Raw genomic sequence first — 18,876 nt, 5'->3', positions numbered from 1 at the left:
AGGAAACCTTCCACTGAGCACAGCTGGGGGTAGGGCAAGGTGTCTAACAATGACACCTTTGATAATTCATCTCAGCTCTTAAATTGTGCTGGTGGTGGTTTTAGGTTTGGTTTGTTGAAGACTCTTTCAGCAGTTCTGAAAGACTAGATGTGGCTGCCAGATCCCAGAAGCACCCAGAGCACAAAGGGCAGGTGCAAGGCCTCAGGCCCATCATTTTGCAAAGATTCAAGGCTAGAAATGCATTTGCCTTCTGACTCTGCAAAATGTAGTTGCTCCTCATGCTCTTTGTATCTCTACTTTCAAACCCACAACATGACCCCGCATACTTTGGGCACCCTTTTGGTTTTTGTGCTATGAAGAGGCCTGGCAAAAGGCCTGCAGCCCACTTCCTTCTCTATTTGTGAACTCTGGGCAGCCTCACGTGGCGCTGGTGCCTAATGGTTTCACCTGATGTGCCCTGCCTTGTAGGCCTGAGTAAGGCTGTGGCTTCAGGAAAGGTCTAGAGGACAAGCTAGACAGTCAGAAACATCCCCAGAGTGCTCTATACACCAGCTGCCCCATAACTTCAGAGCAGTCTACTCTGCTGCTCAAAGCAGCTCCTCACCTACTTTAGTTCTTATACTGGGGACAAATCTGGAAGGCACAAAGTTGACACAGTCTACATCTGTCTCTCTTCAGCCTCCCTGAAAATTCCTGGGAAGCTCTGTGGGGTATGGTCATCTGACTAAGATGCTTCTTCCTCATAATCCCATGTTCTTGTAAGCTCACTGCTCAGTAATCCAGGTTAAGGATGAGGTGGGGATAACGTAGAGAAAGTAAAAGAATCATAATGGAAAACACTTCAGTTATTCTATAGGAAGATTCTGAGTGTGTTCACCTTTGCCATCACCTGCCTAAAGAGAAGATCTTTAAATAAATGTAGGTAAAGCTACGTCTGAAGTGAGCATAAAACATTTTCTGTTGTGAGCTCTATAATATAGGGATTAGATGAAAGCAACCCCAGAGCCTGGATTGAGTGTATGTATCTTTCAGATGATGCCCCATTTTTAAATAAAAAAGGAAACACCATTCATTGAAAATGAAGCTGGAACATTGCTTCATAATGAAGTGTAGGGCTCCTGTGGGATCCTCCTGGAAACTTGATAGGTGTGTCCTTATGGTACTGCTTAGTGAAGCAAGTTGATGAGCAAGTATTTTTCTACACCAGCATCACCAAAATAAGGATAATATACGGCTGTGTTTTGCTTTTTATTAGGGAAAATATTTTTGTGGTATCTTGACTATATTTATAACAAGGTATTCAACTTTGAATAAGTGTTACACTGTGGAGTCTTTTTCTGGTCACTGTTAAATATTCATTGAAACTATATATACTTGGATGAAACATATCTTTTTACATTGAACAACTATTTAAGATCTCTGTAGAACTGTTTAAAGAATTAGCTGTATTTTCTTCTGGAAAACGCAAATGCTGTTTCCATTTCAGAGATAAATTTTGCTATTTTCTCCATGGAAATCAATTTCCTCTGAGTACATACATATATAAATTACCTTTATCTCTTTAGCTGCTACCTTAACTATTATCAGAAGTATTTGGTAGTCTTATTATGAATTCACCTTTCATTTGAAAATGAAGTGGTCTGACCAGAGGTCAAATGACAGATCCCTTGTTGAATTCTAGTGGGAGCTTCACTGCTCTGTGGTCCAGATCCAGAAAGGAATTTTAGCATCAAAATCTCTCTGCTCCTAACTTCATTTAGCTGCTGCTTAGTCTTCCAGGCAGGCACAATCCACAGCAGCTGCGGTTTCATTGTTAATGTTTCCCAATAGTGTAGAATTATGGGACTATATGGGCCCGGAAGTACATCAGTTGTGAAAAACTCCAGCAACTAAGTATCTACTTCAAACTCACTTCTATTCCAATTGAATGGAGGAATACATTACCCCTGGATTGCTTCAGGAACTGCTTGTGAATCTTATCCAATAACAATTTGATATAGAAATTTATGTGTTCATAGGACAAGGCAAGCCAGGTAATTACTTAAAGCATAGTGGCATTTGGCAGTGTTGCATTAAGTGATTTTTTTAAAAATACAATTAAGTAAAGTGCTAAATAAGTTATTGAGAGGAACAAAGCTTGAGACACTTTCACATTGGATAACTTGAATGGTATCCATAACCATGTAGATTTTACAGAGACAGATTTGAAATGCCTTAAAAAAGCACAAGCTGCCTCTATTTTGAATTTAGGAAAAAGTTGTTGTATGACTAAGATGCAGCTACAAGCCTAGGAACCATCAGGTCTGCTGTCACGTTTGACTTCCTCAGCACAGTCGCTGCAGTCATTTTGCTCTTCTCTTTCCCTGTTCAGCATTCAGATAGTCTCTTCAGTTTGCATTAAAAATCCAGCACTTCCTTTCTGACATGCCTTCACAATATTGTCAGCATTAAAGAAAATATTTGCAGAATGTATCATCTTTATACTAAGTAAACAAATAATAAACTGCAATTTTGCAAAATTAGAACATCCATAAAAAAATACTGTCCTTCTTAGCTGCTGCAAGTGCTGTTCAGGGTGTTACATCAAACATATTTAGGAGATAAGGAAAGATTATCCACTTGGTCTTATAAAGCACTGAGAGGACAGCATGTCATTGCTGTAAAATGCTTGATAGGCAAAAGATGTTGAGCATCTCGTTCTTTAAACAGGCCACAAACTGGAATGGGTTTCCTGGTTTCATGCTGGCCCTTAACTGATTTGCCCATACAAAATATTGCACAATCAATCAGTAGGCTTTGTTGTGAAAGGTGGGCCAGGGGGAGGCATGGGCAGACAAGGTCAGTGTGCCCACGTACAGCAGAACAACCTCCTTGTGCACGTGGCCCTCAGGCTCAGAAATAGCTACCTACCTCCATACTACTTTAAAAAGAAATTAGAAGTAGTTAAATCTTGGAATAAATGTCTTCTACTTTAGTTTACATTGCTAATTACTGTAATTTATAACAAACATTAACTAAGCCAATCACACAATTAACTGTGTTGGTTCCTTTTACAATATTGGTATTCAGTGCTGTTTTGATCTTGTTTTAATAGATGTGGCAGCTTAACCCCACAGTGGAGTCACTAAATACTTTCAATCTGTTTTGTTCAGATGACAGATTTTAACTCTACAGTTAGACTGACATCAGCACGGCACGACTCTGATACCTTCTTGGCCATCTGCCTCCATCTCCTTCAGAGCAAGTAATAAGCCAGAAACACATGAGAACTGGCAGTGATTAAAAATGCAGAACAACTGGAGAATAAGGTTTAATTGCTAGTGTCTCAGTGTGCCAGGATAATACTATGAGCACTGACTCATCAGAATAAACTGATTTCTGATTTCAGTGCTGTATTTTTTGAGAACTGAGAGAAGAATGGTTGACAGGATCGGCAAATGTGAAATTGCACAGCATTTAGGCACCAACTCTGCCCTTTTGTAGTGCTTTGATTTGCAGTCTGTAAGTATAATGGGACAGCATATTTTGGGCTACTACAGAAAGCCTTTAGGGACAGATCTATTACACGATGGCCTGTGATTGTGCAGCCTGGAGCTGATGACTCAGGCATGATGACTGCCAGTATGATAATGAAGTGTTTTGCTGAATCACCTTCAACTCCATCCCCACTGTCTTTCCAACAGATGGAGTGTAATTACTGCTGACTCACAGCAGCACATACAGCCTATGAATTTCAGGCAGGATGTAAGGTGAGAACAGCTCCATTGCAAGTTTGAGAATTCAGGAAGTGTGAGGGAAATATTGCACAGTGCCCAAGAATTGAGGCAAGCAAGGTGGCAGAACTGCTATTGCCTGACCTGACAATGAAAGGAAGGGGCTATTTGAGAGAAATGTACTACATATGTTGCTCTGAAATTAATGCCTCCTATTTATTTCCATGGAAATACAACAGATAGGATAGAGCAAGAATTCTCAGCTACAAAACACTCTTTTTCAAAATAGTAACTACCAATACCTATGCATTTTTACCAGTTATGAACAAGAGCCTACAAGCTGCACCAGCAGAAATGGCCCACTGTCTCTGTCACTGCTGCTGAAATGCACCACCCACCACCTCACTGTGCTCACATCCACTCTTTGGGCTCCATAAAAATTCAGCAAGCATGGCTGAATGTCAGCAGGTGCCGTTTTTTCCACATGGAGGAATTCAATGACACACCTTTGTTTCACACACACTTCCATGTCATATGCCATTCTGTCAGACTGCCCCTCTGCTGTCATCTGTCACATGGCAGCAACATGTAGTGGAATAGTATTGGGAAGGTTCATCTCTACTGCCATACCACCAAGATCCACATCTGGGGCCAACACAATAAAATAGGAAGCATTACTTTTGGAGCAGCCTCTGTATTTGGAGCACATTCCAAGTAGGGTAGGCAATCCAGCTGGTTAGTTCAGGCATGAAAATCAAAAGTAGGTCCTCCTGCTCCAGAAGCAGTCTCTGCACTGAAAATACATTTGCTAATTATGTTTGAAATATTCACCTGGCCTGCAAAAACATGAAACTGGGTGAAGTGGTTTAGGTTGGCCAAACGGTTGCTTTAGATCAGCCAAACCTTCACATCTCCACCTTCAACTCCATTTCTTGCTAAATTAAATTTAAGTCTGATTTGTAGCTCTGGCATTTGCTGAATGGAAGGAGTAAAATCTCTGTGAAAATAGGGAGGGATAAAAATACATGTGTTTCTCAGCTATGTTTCCAAATCAGTAAAATTAGCCGGAGGCTTTCAGCACTCATCTCCCTGTCACTGGTCCATCTGTCAAATGTAGGAGTAAAATAGCTGTTTAAGAGGAAGCAGATGCTGTCAGCTCAACTATTTCAGTGTCTTCTTAGAGTAGAGGAACGTTTCCTTTAGCAGACGGGGCTGCAGCACAGCCCTCGCTGACCCAGCCATCCCCTAACTCTTGTCTGGTGCTTGGCAGCCAGCGTGGGAAGCAAGGAACTCGTGGCGAGCATTAAGGACCGGATGGTGGAAAACATCCAGGGACTCCAGTCCACATTCTTTCATTTTTCCCTTTTGTACTTCTTGCCACTTTGGGAGGCAGTCACACACATCCCCAATTTACCGAAGGATGGAGACACTTAATTTGAACCATTATGTGAAGGGAAATCCACACTGACCAGGGAAACCAAGTGGGCTTACAATGTTGAAAAGGAGTGCCCTTTGGAGAATGACAGCTTAGGCAAGATGCTTCAACAGAATGGCTGGAGTCCCTCCTGCAGGATTGGCAGTGGTTCAAGAGGAACCACCCTGCAGAGCACTCTCCAGCAGCAGCAGCAGATCAAGCCTCCTGTGTAGTCCCAGAACAGGCAGACTAACAGACTAACAGCAACATCAAAGATGAGTTGCAGGAGGCTGCAATTTAAAAACAATTGAAGAGAATATATTGCAAACAACTACACAGAGTTGTCTCTATAAAGGAACACAAATACTCACACAAAATGCTGCAGAGGATCCCATGCTGCCAGGCACAAAGTTGTGACTCAGAGGAGGAAAAGCAAGAAGCTGCTCTGACAAAAACTGAAACCATCGATGAAAGTACAGCCACCACTGTCTCAAAATTATTTTAAACTTGTGGCAAATGTCCTTGTGGCGCATAAACCATGTGTTCTGTGCCTGTGAGTTACACTGCTCTATTTACCAAAAGAACAGTATAAAAATAAAGGTAAAATATGAGGAATTTTTTCTGGTTTTCAGTCTTGCAGGAGAGGTGGTAGCCCTGCTGTCTGAGCCGATCTCCAGAAGTGTGATGGGAGAGCATTTCTGTAAGCACAGCTTTGCCTGGAGGGTTTAAAAAACACTCGGTAAACAAGAGGAAATGGGAAAGGAGTAGAATGGTGTCTGGAAAGCGTCCATTGGCCTTTCAGAAAGTGTCAGCTGGAGCTGTTAATGATGTTGCATTAGGAACAGAGAAAATGCACTTCCCATTCTCTCCATAGTTTTTAAGATTCTTAGCTTCATGCATCAGAACGATCCAGTGAAAACCTCTTATTTTACTTTCTTTTGTCAGATTGCTTTGACTGCTAACAACTGCAGTTAACCATCAAGCCAGCTACAATCCAGTCCTTTTTTTGGCCAAAAGGGCTACAGATAAAAGCACTTTCCCCTTGTCTCCTGAAATAATGTTCTAGCAGGCTTCTGTGCCAGATAAAACAAGGCAATGAGAATCTTTCATTCTAGCTAGCAATTCTAGCTATAACTTGACCAAGTTAGGCTCTTTGATCAAGCTGCATTTGGAGCTTGGAATAGAGGCTCTATTTCTATGCATGGTGCCCCATCACTCTCTCCTCAATGCAGTGGGCCCAACAGGTACCCAGAAACACATCACACCTGCACTGATTTGCTTCCTCTAACAAGGTCTGTGCTGTTCTCAGTGCTGCCCCAGGGATTTCTTACAACCTCTTGTCCATTAACATCCAAGCTGCCATGAGAGGGAAGAGAATATCGCTCTGCCAGTCTCTTGAGTTTTGCAAGCAAAGGTGCAAATTAAGAATTTTTTTAGAGGATGGGTTAGCTTTTATCTACCTTGTTCATTTTCTACAAGCAAGGGCAGCTAGTGCTTCTGAGACATCTCTGAGATATCCATATATCAAAATATCCAGCATTTTCTCTGCTGATTTCTCCAGTGGTGCATTGGACTCACGGTTTCAATGGTCCCAGTGCAGCTAGGGTGCTGAGATAAGGGCCTGTGAAACCTCCCTGTTATTTTTCTCAGCAGAGGAGAAGTTTGATTTGGAGGAGGATAAATGCCATTCAGTAAATAATTACCATGTGTACCATACAATCAGCATTTGCTACTCCAGTTTTCTCAGCTGCTGCTATTGCAGCACTCAGCACTAACCCATCATTCCCAAGCTGACAGGAGGCACACAGAAGACAGAAGACTTCAGCAGTAACACCTATCCCTTATGCATCGTTTTCACCTACTGGTAGGAGTGGTTCTTGGCTCTTGTTCTGAAGACCTATGGGGAGTCCTAACTTGTGTCATCTCAGTTTCTGGGGTCTCCTTTCCACCAGCAGATGGTTCCTCTTTGGTGGGATTACACGTCTGCCCTGGTATCCTTCCTGAAGATGATGACAGATCTCTGAATGTGACACAGTCCAGCAATCTGGATGTTCACAGTCTTCCGGAAGACAAAACCAGGTAAGAAAGGCTATAGCCTGAAACTCTAGGGCTAGGGAAAATGGCTTGGAGGTTAGTGGTTCCTGACTTCCCTGTGCAGAGAAAAGCGTAAATGGTTTTACTGGTGCAGTTGCAGAGGTAGTAGCTAGAGACAGAGAGATTGTGTGCTGGTCTTGATTGCGTGTCTTTGAGGGCAGAAGGAGGCTAGAATTCTTCCAAGGGAACAATGAAGTTGGGCAGAATATTTGACAAGCTTCTGTGCCTCTCACCTTCGCTGTGCTAGATGGAGTGTTTGAAGGGTATTGATATTCAGTATCTGATTATCACTTGAACGCAGAATTACCTTTAGTTGTAACCATTGACAATGTTTCATTACAACGGTTAATTACATTTAGTTGTAACCTACCCTGCCTGTGGCAGAGAGGTTGGAACTTGTTGATCCTTGAGGTCCCTTCCAAGCCAAGCTGTTCCATGATTCCATGATTGAACTCTGCAACTCCTGCCTGTTCTTGCAGTGTGTGGCCTCAATATTTTACGGGTGGGGATGGATCAATCAGTGGCTATGGCTATGCAGAGCAGTCATGGGCTGGGCTGCTTTCCTGGGGCCAGTGGGTTCACTTCAGAGGTCAGAGCAAAGTCAAAAATGTCTGTGTAATGTATCTTGACCTGACATGACCCAACTGCAATAAGGTATGTAATTAGCTGAGGAATAGAGCTGGGTTTTTTTTGTTTGTTTCGGATTTGTTGCTTTTGTAAATCTACATAAGTATCTTTTTTTCTAACCGTGAAACAGCTGGATGCTTTCAGAGCCTGTCTCCTGGTTGTACCTTGAATTAGTTCCAGGCACATTGGCTTGCTCTTCTGAGGCCAAGGAAGCTGTAGGGAGATTGAGAGTGGGAAGGCAGGAGACAAAAGGATCTTGCAAAGAAAAGCCTTTGAAACTAAAATTTAAAAATAAAAAACCCTCACTCTTGAATTTTCCCTTATTCTAGTTGATGATACTTGCTGTGCAATGTGAATTCTTCCTCTCTTAAAAAGATATTTTCTCAAAGGAGGGTCAGTAAGGCATGTTATTTTTTAAAAAATGCAGCTATTTGCCTTTAACATCACAATTTCCCGGACTTGACCTCATGGTTGACTGTAGCTGTAACTGGGGGAAGAGGAGCTTGCCCATGGCAGGAGTTGTGCAGTGTGCAGCAGGAGAGGGGAACTGCCGTGTTGGTACCATTGCCACCAACTGAGAGTGCAGAAGCGCCACTATCATATTCCAGTGCAAGGTGCAAAATGCTTCAAGGCTGACAGCATCTGAAGTGCTATGGTGGCCTGAACCATGATGAGAAAGCAAAAGCATTTCTCCAGTAATCCTTTTGAAGAAAATCATTTAGCTTCTCAAGGGGTTTTACTCTTCCCCACTTATTTCTTTTACAGTATAATAAACTGTATACCAACTTTTTCTGTTACAGACTTCAACTTTCTGGTTTTTGTTTGTTCAAGTACTGGTACTTTCCCCTGAATCAGCTCTGGTTGCTAACTTCTTGTAACCATAACCTTCCTGACAGAGGTGTTAGAAAGCCCAGTCCTGAGCTTCATATGTTCCCCTGTACTCAAAGTAAGCTGAGGATGTAATGCATATGCTAGTAGGTTACTCTGCTTTCAGTCCTCAACATGTTGCAAAGTTATCCAGAAGTGAGTTGGACCCCAGTGCCACATTCCTGCTTTGCCCCAGCAGAATTAACCCCAGTATTTTCTACCTTACTCTTCAAAAGATGCGCTCATTGAGATCAGCATTGGGCCACTTGCAGCAAACACTGCATAAATAGAAGTTAGTCTACCTATTCGGCATGAACTTTCTCCCTAACGCAGACAACACCATTCTTGGCACAGAAGAGGTGAAGGCTTACCATCTTGGTGACTGATCCAGAAGGGAGATGAGCAAAGGCTGGTGAGTTAGAAGGAGTCTGTAACACAGGCAGGAGATGCACAAAAAGATGAATGTTTTCAGTGGAGGGGATGACATCCTTAAATAAAATGCCCAGTGAACTGCATCACTGATTCAATCTGCCCAGCTATCATAGGCTTCAGATGGTCTGTCAAGCACTACAGAAGTAATGTATGTGTTCCCAAGCCTTATTGCACAGGATGTGTGAAGTCAGTTGAGCAATGTATAGATGGGTACCAAGCATCACTATGTTTTCACTGGTGAAATTGAGGACCAGGCAGCCAGACTTTCACCAGAGCTGGCTGAAAGTGGTATTTCTGCCTTGAGGAAGGTCCAAAGGTCAGACAGGTTCCTATCCAAACATGGATTATAAACTGAAATATCCATTTTTTCATGAAATGAAGCATTACGTAGTCTAGAGAAGGGATGTGGGGAAAGGAGAGAAAGCTGTTACTCATTCTCAAGAATGTACAGGCTACTGCAAAAAGACAGCAATAGTTTCCTCTTCTTGTCTATGCAGAATACAAGTAATCAGGAGCTTAATTTTAATTACACTAGGACCTCAGGAGCCTCCTTTAAGGTAAGAAGAGAAAAGAATAATTAGAGAGACATGAAGCCTCCATCACTGGAGGGCTGTAAGAGCAGATTAAGCAAATACCAGTCAGGAATGGCTGCAGTACAGCTGATTCTTGAAACAGGAGGAGAGATATCTCAAGAGAAGATTGAGGGCAGCCTTACCTTATTTTTATTTTGGCCTCACTGAAACCTTTTGCTCTTTACTATGTTTCATTTTAAAGCTCATAACTGTCTGAAAGGGATGGAAGCTTATGCTTCGTATATATATAATTACATTAAAATTTACCATATAACCATTAATTTACCAAATATACCATATAAATTATGGTAATTCATTTAAGTGTAATTAATGAAGATGACATTCATTAATTGCCTGTGTAAATTCTAATTATGTTCTCAGGAAATGTTGAGACACAGCAAAAGCACTGCCTGTCCACTGGGCAAATGTGATCTTGCAAGGCATCTTGGCACAGAAGTTGGCTTAAAGCTAAGCCTTGTTTAAAAGGAGCTGTTTTCTGGTATTTTAAGGTGATTTATGTCTCAGTCAAGAGAAGGACAAGTAAGCATTTTGAGTTGTGATGGCTGGTCACAAAACTTGGCTGGAGGACAAGAAGTGCTGCTTTTCCTCATAGCGGAAGGCTTCCGCTCTACCCAGTAGCTTTGCTTTTGTTTTTCTTGAGTGAAGTCCCATACTGAGACAGAGGAGCCTTCGAGCCACGCGTTACAAATCTCTCTTCAGTTCACTTTTTGTTCCTATAGCAGGATGGTGCAGTATGTGTCATGGTCCAAGAGCTCCAGCACAGAAAGACACCAAGTTATTTATGAAGTACTATTTTGCTTTAGTAGAGCTTGAGGTTGGTAGATGGAGAGAGTTCTGCATCCACTGTAGGCTTCACAATTTGGAAACCCTATGTTTGCTCCCCCTATGTTTGCTGTTAAAGCCATGCTGTCTCATCTTTTTGGAATTGCTTTTTCATAATTAAAACTAGCTCCCTCGCTGACTTTGTGCGCAACAGATTGAACTAGATTGCATCTTGTCACTGCATTTTCTTAATGTTTTGGGAAATCCCATGTAAAGTACCTGGTGTACAACCCATGGTGGCTAGGCTGCTCCTGCTCTGTGCTAGTCTAAATTGGCACCTAGCAGAAGCAGGGATGTGTCAGACCCCTCTGTCCTCTGCAGACTTGAGGCACTGTGTAGTTTATTTAGTGTTTTCTCCACCCTAAATAACTGCAAGGGTGGGTCCACACAACAGCGTCAAAGGTGAAATACTGGCTCAAAGACAGACATTTTTCTCCAGTGAGTTGTTTGGTACTGATGGCAGTTGAGCTGGTTCCCATGCGTAAGGAGAGAGACAAAACCTCCCACTCCCCAGAACAGCAGCAATAGCTGCAGAGATGCAGCTGAGATAACAACCTGAAGTATCATGTGAAAGTGAGCCAGAAGACATTAAGTGCTGCTGTCCAGGTGCACCCAGGCATGCATCACATATGCTATAGTTCAGCAGGAAACTGGCCACCAGACTGAGGTAGATGTACCCTTGGAACAGGAAAAGCCCCTGAGGAATGTGTCAAACCAAAATATTCCAGTTGGGTGAGATGGAGGTGTTTTTTGTTTGTTTTGAATGACAACTTGTAAGGCTAGCACTCTTGAAAGCCTCTTATTTAGTAAAGAGTTTGGATTTCATCTTCAGGAAAACATCAGAAGTTGTGTCAAGATACCACACCATATTCAGCTTCAGCCATAGCTGATGGCACAGAGCAAGGCTGCTGTGCCTCACGCTCATGTTGGAGCTGCAGTTGTTTAAAGAAGTAATGAAATTAGCAGATTGAGTTGACTCAATAAGAACCATGTTTATCAAAATACAATTTATTCTTAAAATAGCTAGTTGACACTTAACAGCATGGGTTACATAGAAAAAAAAAGTGCAATTAGTGGAAGAGACTTACTTCATCTTAGCATTTATCTTCTCATTGCATTGCAAGTAGCTTCAGACTCAGGCTATTATACAAGTCACATGTATTTTGATGTTAACACCACTTCTGTACAGCTAAAAGGTGTGCCAGTATTTACACCTGCTGAGTATGTGCTGGACAGTTTCCCCACACAAGTCTTGCATGAAACACAGACCATGTTTACAGCTCAGAAAGCTAAATTACAAGCATATGATATAAAATACATATTAGTTTAAAAAAAACTTCAAAAATGAGGTACAATAAAACTGAGCAGTTTTCTATTTATGTGCAAGCCTATATTCATTCCAAAAAAAACTAGCAGCAACTCTGCTCTTTAAAAGAAATTAGCTTTCACCAACTGCAGCTAATTCACTGTCTTCAATATGAAGGACCTTTCCTATATTGCACACTTTTTCAAAAGTTATCTCTGACTCTGCAATAGGGAGCAGGATACTTAGCCATTAGGTGCTGTACGACTAGATCAGGCAATGAGTGAAATTGTCTAATTCTGCCACAGACTAAGACACTTACAAACCACTCAGTCTGTTCTATAAACTAACCTTGGCTTCAGCCCTTACTTTTGGCATGTACAGTAACTTTTTTTTTTAAAGGCACATTTTTCTTTTAACATTAGAAGGTAACCATCTGCCTGACAAGCGAATAGAATGATGAAGGTAGAAATCAAGGTTAGATTTGATCTTAAATGCAAGATATCCATTGTTCCCACGGCCAATGAGGTCAGAGATGCCTTCCCAAAGTAGGGGTCACTTCCACCACTCACTTTGCATCATTTTCTGTATTCTCCTTTTTAATCTCATGAACTTTTCCTTGTATTTACAAAGCCAGCTTTGAAGACCACATCAATACATTGTTCATCTCCAAGTTATACAGCACATCTTACCTCTTCCCCTTTTCCCACTTTTCCATTATCCTCTCCAAATCTCCTAACCTGTATTGAAGCCACAAATCCTAGCCATGCAGTCCTACCTGCCACTGCTACAAGCATGTAGGTCATTGCAAGCTTCGGTCCTGAGAGCACTGCCTCAGCTCTGCTGCAGTAACAGGCACAAGATGGACTGTGATGTTCTGTTCCTGTGACACCTCTGCGCGCGCACACACACACACACACACACACAGTTGCTACAGCTTGCTAAGACACTGTCACCTTCCATAGTTCCTCACAAGAGTCTCTTGCCTAATGACCCAGGAGAGACAACAGCAGAAAGCAAGTGGCGTATACTCAAGATACATGCATGCTATTTCTAGTAGCTGGTATACACATGGGTTTTATCTTGTTTGTCTTTCTTTCCAAGGATAAGTTTTGGCTAAGAACTTCAATAACATAATATGGCTTAACAAGTCCCACAGACTGCTGAGTTTGGAGTTGTACAGACAGCCACACCTGCCATTATATATACTATATAGTTAAATATACACTATATAACAAAACCTGGTGGTTTTGCTATATAGTATGTGAACCAGAAAGCTAACACTAGTTTGCTGCCAAGTGGAAGAACACTTCCAAGCTAGTGTCTATCACCAATATGGTGATGAATTTTCAATCCCACCCGAGCTCTGCCACCGGGGGAAGAGGCCACAGGACAGCCTTGGGCTGCCAAGCTGATCAGGCTCTCTCTCCTGCCCTCTCCTTGGAGTCGGAACATCTACACAGTCTTTTGTGGCAGATGGTATCCGAACACCATCAGATTTCCACTCTGCATGGAGAATCTTGTAATTCTGCCCCTCGTTATTGTCCCAGAAGGTACGCTCTCCGCTTTGGTAGGAAACGCAGAACTCTATTTTCTCTTGAGAAGGAATGGCAGGAGGCAAGTCAACAGTAAATGAGAAGGTATCGTTTTCAGAATCGCCATAAACATTGTTCATGTATACACATTCAATGTCCCTGTAAGTCTTCCACGTATCAAAGGTGATTCGAACCTGAACCTTCTTCTCAAAGCTCACGTTTTTTACTTTCACCGTGCCCGACAGCACCTTCTCTTGTAGGCTGCAGTTTTCCAGACAGACCAAGTTCTTCTGCAGGCGGTTCCTGAAGTCCAGGTAGTCAGCTGAGGGACGAGGGAAATCCAGAATCAAGTTTTTCTCCTCATGAAGCTTCAGGTTAGATGTTATATTTTCAAGACCTATAAGGTCAAACTGGAGGTCCCAGCCAGGGTGTTCCTGGAATTCGGAGAAGGTGTGTATTGCTGTCAGGGAGAGCCCCTTTGAGTCTGCAAACACAACTCGCTTCTTGGCTCGGGCTGCCGAGTGGTTCCAGTCACTCTTCTGTGCCTCAGAGTCACGTTTCACATGGAGACACGGTCTGAGAGGTTTGAATCTGTTCACAAAGTTACTTCTCTGGCAGCCCTCAAGGGGGCTGAGGAAGCTCTTCAGTGGTGGTGAATGGGCTAAGCAGATTCTCATGGCCACGTCCACAGGCATGATGGAGTTTGGCAAGGGTCTCGGATCTAAGATCTGAATCATTCTGAAATGAGCAGAAAGACACCACGTTATTTTTTGTTACATCAGGGAAAAGCTTGTTAAGAATGCATATCTGCTTCATCTGCTATCTTAATTATTCATGTTCTGCTCTTTGCACAGCTTTAAATAATGCAGCCTAAATTAATATTGACAGTATGCTCATTCTGTTTCCTGTCCTGAACTGTCATTTCTTGGCAATTCTGCAATCTTTCAATACAAATGTAATCTCATTTGCTTTTTCCAAACCTCTGAAACATGGATTTTAGTAACAGCTAATTAAACACATTTTCCTGAAAATGCACAAAAGAACATTCTAGTGTACCAGCATAAACAGATCGAGTTACAGTGAAAGTGCTCATCCACTTCAATTTCTTTCAGAGACTCTGAGCCGAGTCTTGAAATTCCAACAAGGTGGATCAGCTGCTGCATCTGAGCAGACAGCACTACATTAATCACATTACCTATCCCATCAGAGCATCAGCTGGGATGCTACGTACCACAATGCAGAACCATCACCTTAGGGCTCTGAATAATCACAAGTGCATTTGCTAGGCAAGCTAGCTTTGGTTAAATCGAGTATGAGCTATTAACCTAGGTCTAGTTAAGAAAGCTGGTTTGTACTGTGAACATTGACTGCTGGGTAAATGGGGAAAAGAATAAAGGAGCTGAAGGAGGTCTTTTTCTTCACCTTATATCCCTTATAACCCCCAAAGACCATGCCTAAAGCCTACTGCAAGCATTCGATAAGAATGCCACAGTTTTATTTGTTAAGATTTATTCCTAAACCCATCTCTCAGATTATGAAAACTACAATTATTTTACAAAATGCTCTCAGAATTATGATTTGAGTTTTAGATGGTCCTACATGGAGCCAGCAGTTGGACTCTGTGGTCCTTGCAGGTCCCTTCCAACTCAAGATGCTCTGTGATTCTATGACTCTGAAACCGTGGTCAGTTAGCAGGAATATTTGTGGAAGGGGCTCCAGCTGCAGTGCATTTCTTCTGGTAAAGATTCCATCCTTGCTGGAAATACAGATTTCTGTTGAGTCATGGGAAGCAAGTGCACTTGCTTTGTCACTTAAATAAATGGCATTCTCCTTCCCAGTGTTCTCACTGGTATTCCAGAGCACTGCCAAAAAAGCAGAATCTGCACTGACCTCTTCATTCTTCTCCTTGCTGTTTTTTTTTTTTTTTTCCTTAAACTGTGGCAGCATTTACCATAATAGGTAGTGGAGCACCGTCATCAAATTTATCAAGTTTTGTTTGGCTTCTACCAGAAACAGGATTGTATTCTCTCTATAGTTCTCATGACCAGCTCCATAGGCTGCTGCTCCGAGGGTTTTACAACATTAAAAACAAAACAGAAAAAAAGCACAACGGAACAGCTAGGCTACTACAAGAGGCAAAAATCTGCCAGCAAAAGATGATGGGGTTCAGCAGCATTCACAAGGCACTACACAAGTGCTAAGTGCTTCTGCAAGCCTGATAAAAATCAGAGGAGCGCAGTGCAAGTTTTAAGATTCATTCCCCAAAAGGACGAAGCTCGATTTTATTCCCCCCTCCCCTTTACTTACTTCCTTCTGCGGGGCTGGAAGCGCACGACAGAACCGAACCGAACGAGAGCAGGCGCAGCGCAGCCAGAGGCGTCCCGGGCCGGGCGGCTCTCACCTGCGGCAGCGCACGGGCAGCGCGGCGCGGCTGCTCCAGAGCCCCCTCTGGCCACCGCCTTTATGCGCCGGGCTCGGCCCGGCCCCGGGGCGCGGCGCGGCGGGGCTGTGCGTGCCGGGGCTGTGCGTGCCGCGGGCCCGCGGGGGGAGAGGCCGCTGTCGCTCCACGTGGCCGCGGCTGCGGGGCGGGCGGCGCCTAGTGCCGCCCCCTGGGTCTATGGCGATTTTTATTGTTTGCATGGGGTGATGCTAGCCCAGGGGTATTGGTGTGCTGCTGCCTCCTGCCGCATCGAGGGCTCTCCTTTCCGCCCCCCGCAAAGCCTTTTCTAAAACTGCTGTGCTTGAAATAACTTCTGTATTCCTTCCCCCTAAGAGCCCGAGCCCTGCTGCATTGGCTGTATATGGCCGAGGGTGCTGGCTGAGTTGGAGGATATGTGTCTCACAGCAGTGTTTGGAATGGGGAGCTCTCCTTTGTCCCGGTCAGACTGCCTGCACCCCCTGCATCCCCTGGAAAAGAGAGGGGGTGACGTGGCCGCAGTACGGCTCGGGGGCGGCAGGAGCTTCAAATGGGGCTCAATGGTAGCAGGCCTTTCCCACCGCCAGGAAAGCAAACAGATTTGCTATATGGGCCATCCAAGTGGATTTTGTTTAGCCTGTCAACTTGGGGCTTCTTCCTTTTGCTGCTATAGCAGGATGCTACCTAGCAGAACAAGAGTAACGCCAGCTTGAAACTACAGACTGTCAGATTTGATGAACAGGAGCTGGAGGCCTGTGTTGCCAGGGCCTGAAGTCTGTCATCCTGGGCTATACCTGTCCTTGTCCTCAGTGACAAAAAGCTGGAGGTTTCATTGGCATGGTGCTGCTGGCTGCTCCCCTCCCACACACAGTAGTCTGAGGGTGCTGGAGGCCCTGCTGTACTTCCCACGTTGTAGCTGTTAGCTATTTCTAGAGCAAAGGGACAGAAAGCAGTAGCACACGGCCTCTGCAGCATCACCACAGTGACACCATCACTGCCTGCCCCCACTGCTGCCTGGCTCTGTGAGCCTGGTGTGGCTGCACGGTTTCACTGTCACCTTCCTGCCCACTCTCCCAAGGGCAGCCCTGCACTCATGCCGTACAATGTGATACTGAGTCTGTGAGCTATTCTGAGCTTTTATCAGTAGACGAGACCATGCACAACGAATAACAGGAAGCACTATGCTCCACGTGAAGCAAAGGGGGCTTACAGTGAAGAAGAATAGAAGATAACAGGGTTTTTCTGGTTCATCCAAATCATTTTTCTTTACATGGTTTGTGAATGAAAGGCTGTAGTGCTGTGCGTGAAAGGTTGTTAGGAAACAGCACATAAGCACAGGCAGGTGACAGCGATGCCTCCCTTTTGGATTCAGGCTGCATAGAAGCCGAGAAACGAACAGCCTTGAAAGTGCTGGAAGGAGAAGGCTCTTCTAATGACTGAAGTGTGGCATGCAGTCTTATACACTGCCTGTGTGTGTATAATGAAAGCATTCATAGGACAGAAAGGCTTCAGTTCCTTAGCAGGACCCTTGGTGACTGAAGTTCCTGCCCTTCGTGCCAGTACGTGACACAAAGTGTCACCCAGATGGAGCATGAAATGCTACCTGGCAGTGCAGACGAGTACTGGGGAGGTTTTGGCCTGTTCCCTGCTGCCATCTATTCAGGATGACCTTCCATGATCCTCTGCTCCCCATGTCACGTCTCTCATTTCCTTGTCTCTCAATGACTGCTTGCTCCCTCTCAATGGCAGATGATATTTCCTCATTGTTTGCTTAGGGAATGTGCCGGAAAACTGCTCTTCAAGCCCTGCTGGTTGCAGGGTATGTTGTTTGGTTTTTTTGTTTTTTTTGTTTTTTGTTTTTCTTTTGAGCTACAAATGCTGCTGCCAGGGGTTGAAATTGAGGCCCAAGACCTCCAAGGGCATAAACGAGCACTGGGCACACAGCTGGCACTTAGCAAATGTCCTGTATTTATACATTTCAAAGCGTGAATGAGCAACTCAAGAGAAGTGTTATGAGCCTGTGCTGTTGAAGTTGTTGTCCCGTAGTACTTCTGGGCCGTTTTATTCCAGGCTGAGTCATGCTTGAAGCCTGCACACAAGCAGTTGCAGCAAGTACCCTTTGCTGCACATGTTTCTACTACTGTGGAACAGCTTGCTGTATTTTTTTGCCACTATAAAATGTTTTGTTCCTGTTGAGTTTAAATACTCTATTTTTCCCGGCTTAGAAAACATTATCAAAGATTATTTAAGGTGATATGCTTGGAAAAAAAAAAAAAAAAACAACAACACTAGTGAGATGCGGAGCTTTTCATGGACATGCTGTTGCCCAAGTTAGTAAATATGGACTGCACCCAGCAGCTCAGTGGCTACTCAGTGACCTGAAGCCCCGTTCATGGCCACAGCGTGCTGCCCCATTTTCTGGCTGCAAGCAGAGAGGGCTGTGCAGAGCCAGAGCTGCTCTTTCCTCACTTGATGAGAGGTCCCTGCACTGAGGAACACTGCTGGGGTTAGCTGAGGTAGTAGAACAGTTTGCACTGTCAGTGATGGTCTTCTATCTGTGCTTTTTATAACAGGACTCAGGTTTCTGGTTATTTTGGTTCAGCAACTCTCCTGTCATCGGAAGCTTAAAAATGTAGATTTGTCTGCCCATCTCCCCTTTCAAACCGGGCTGCTAAAATAGGAGCAGCTCCAGAGGAAAAAAAAATCATTGTCTCACTGTGTGTTTGACAGCACTTTGAGTCATAGCCACTTTCCTGACACTTGTGGGTGCACAGAGAAGTACAGGGAGAAATGCACTGCTGGGAGAGGCTAGGGGATCACATAAGAGGCGGCTGTACCTTATTGGCTCTGTAGCAAGAAAACCAACACTGACCTCTGGTACTACTTCTGGCCCTTTTTCTGAAAATGCTGCATTTTAAGTGTAAAATTGCAACAAATTAACAAATTAAACTGTCGTCGTAGTTTCAGAAAACTTTAAATGTTTGTTTTTCAAAATAGATTGCAGTCTGCATTATTCCTAGGCAAGGTAGCACGCAGGCTGGCTCTCTGGTGAGCCCACGC

At 43.7% G+C, this 18,876-nt stretch overlaps 1 protein-coding gene and 1 long non-coding RNA gene across 5 annotated transcripts in view; one reads left to right on the top strand and one right to left on the bottom strand.

Annotated features, from left to right (window-relative positions):
• The window catches only part of LOC110400326, a 50,470-nt gene that overhangs the window by 14,739 nt on the left and 16,855 nt on the right, over positions 1-18,876 (top strand). For 2 of the 4 annotated variants that reach the window (XR_002439749.1, XR_002439752.1), the window contains one exon: positions 7,083-7,297. The exons of 1 other annotated variant lie outside the window; for it this stretch is intronic. This is a non-coding gene — a long non-coding RNA (uncharacterized LOC110400326). Of the gene's footprint in view, positions 1-7,079; positions 7,298-18,876 lie in introns of those variants that run through there. One more of the 4 variants, XR_002439751.1, reaches the window with a different exon arrangement.
• PPP1R3C (protein phosphatase 1 regulatory subunit 3C) lies at positions 11,530-15,904 on the bottom strand. The gene is made up of 2 exons (XM_021400123.1): positions 15,708-15,904; positions 11,530-14,138 (listed from the first exon to the last, which is right to left on the bottom strand). Exon 2 carries the CDS (start codon positions 14,135-14,137, stop codon positions 13,193-13,195), a length of 945 nt encoding a protein of 314 aa, XP_021255798.1. The 5' UTR covers position 14,138; positions 15,708-15,904; the 3' UTR covers positions 11,530-13,192.

The sequence above is a fragment of the Numida meleagris genome, chromosome 5, assembly GCF_002078875.1.
Source record: "Numida meleagris isolate 19003 breed g44 Domestic line chromosome 5, NumMel1.0, whole genome shotgun sequence".
NCBI lineage: Eukaryota > Metazoa > Chordata > Aves > Galliformes > Numididae > Numida > Numida meleagris.
Note: the sequence above shows the minus strand (reverse complement) of the source record. Positions and strands in the feature narration are given on the sequence as shown.

Excerpts from the sequence above, each read along its gene's own strand:
- PPP1R3C (XM_021400123.1), bottom strand. The coding sequence starts at position 14,137 with ATGATTCAGATCTTAGATCCGAGACCCTTGCCAAACTCCATCATGCCT.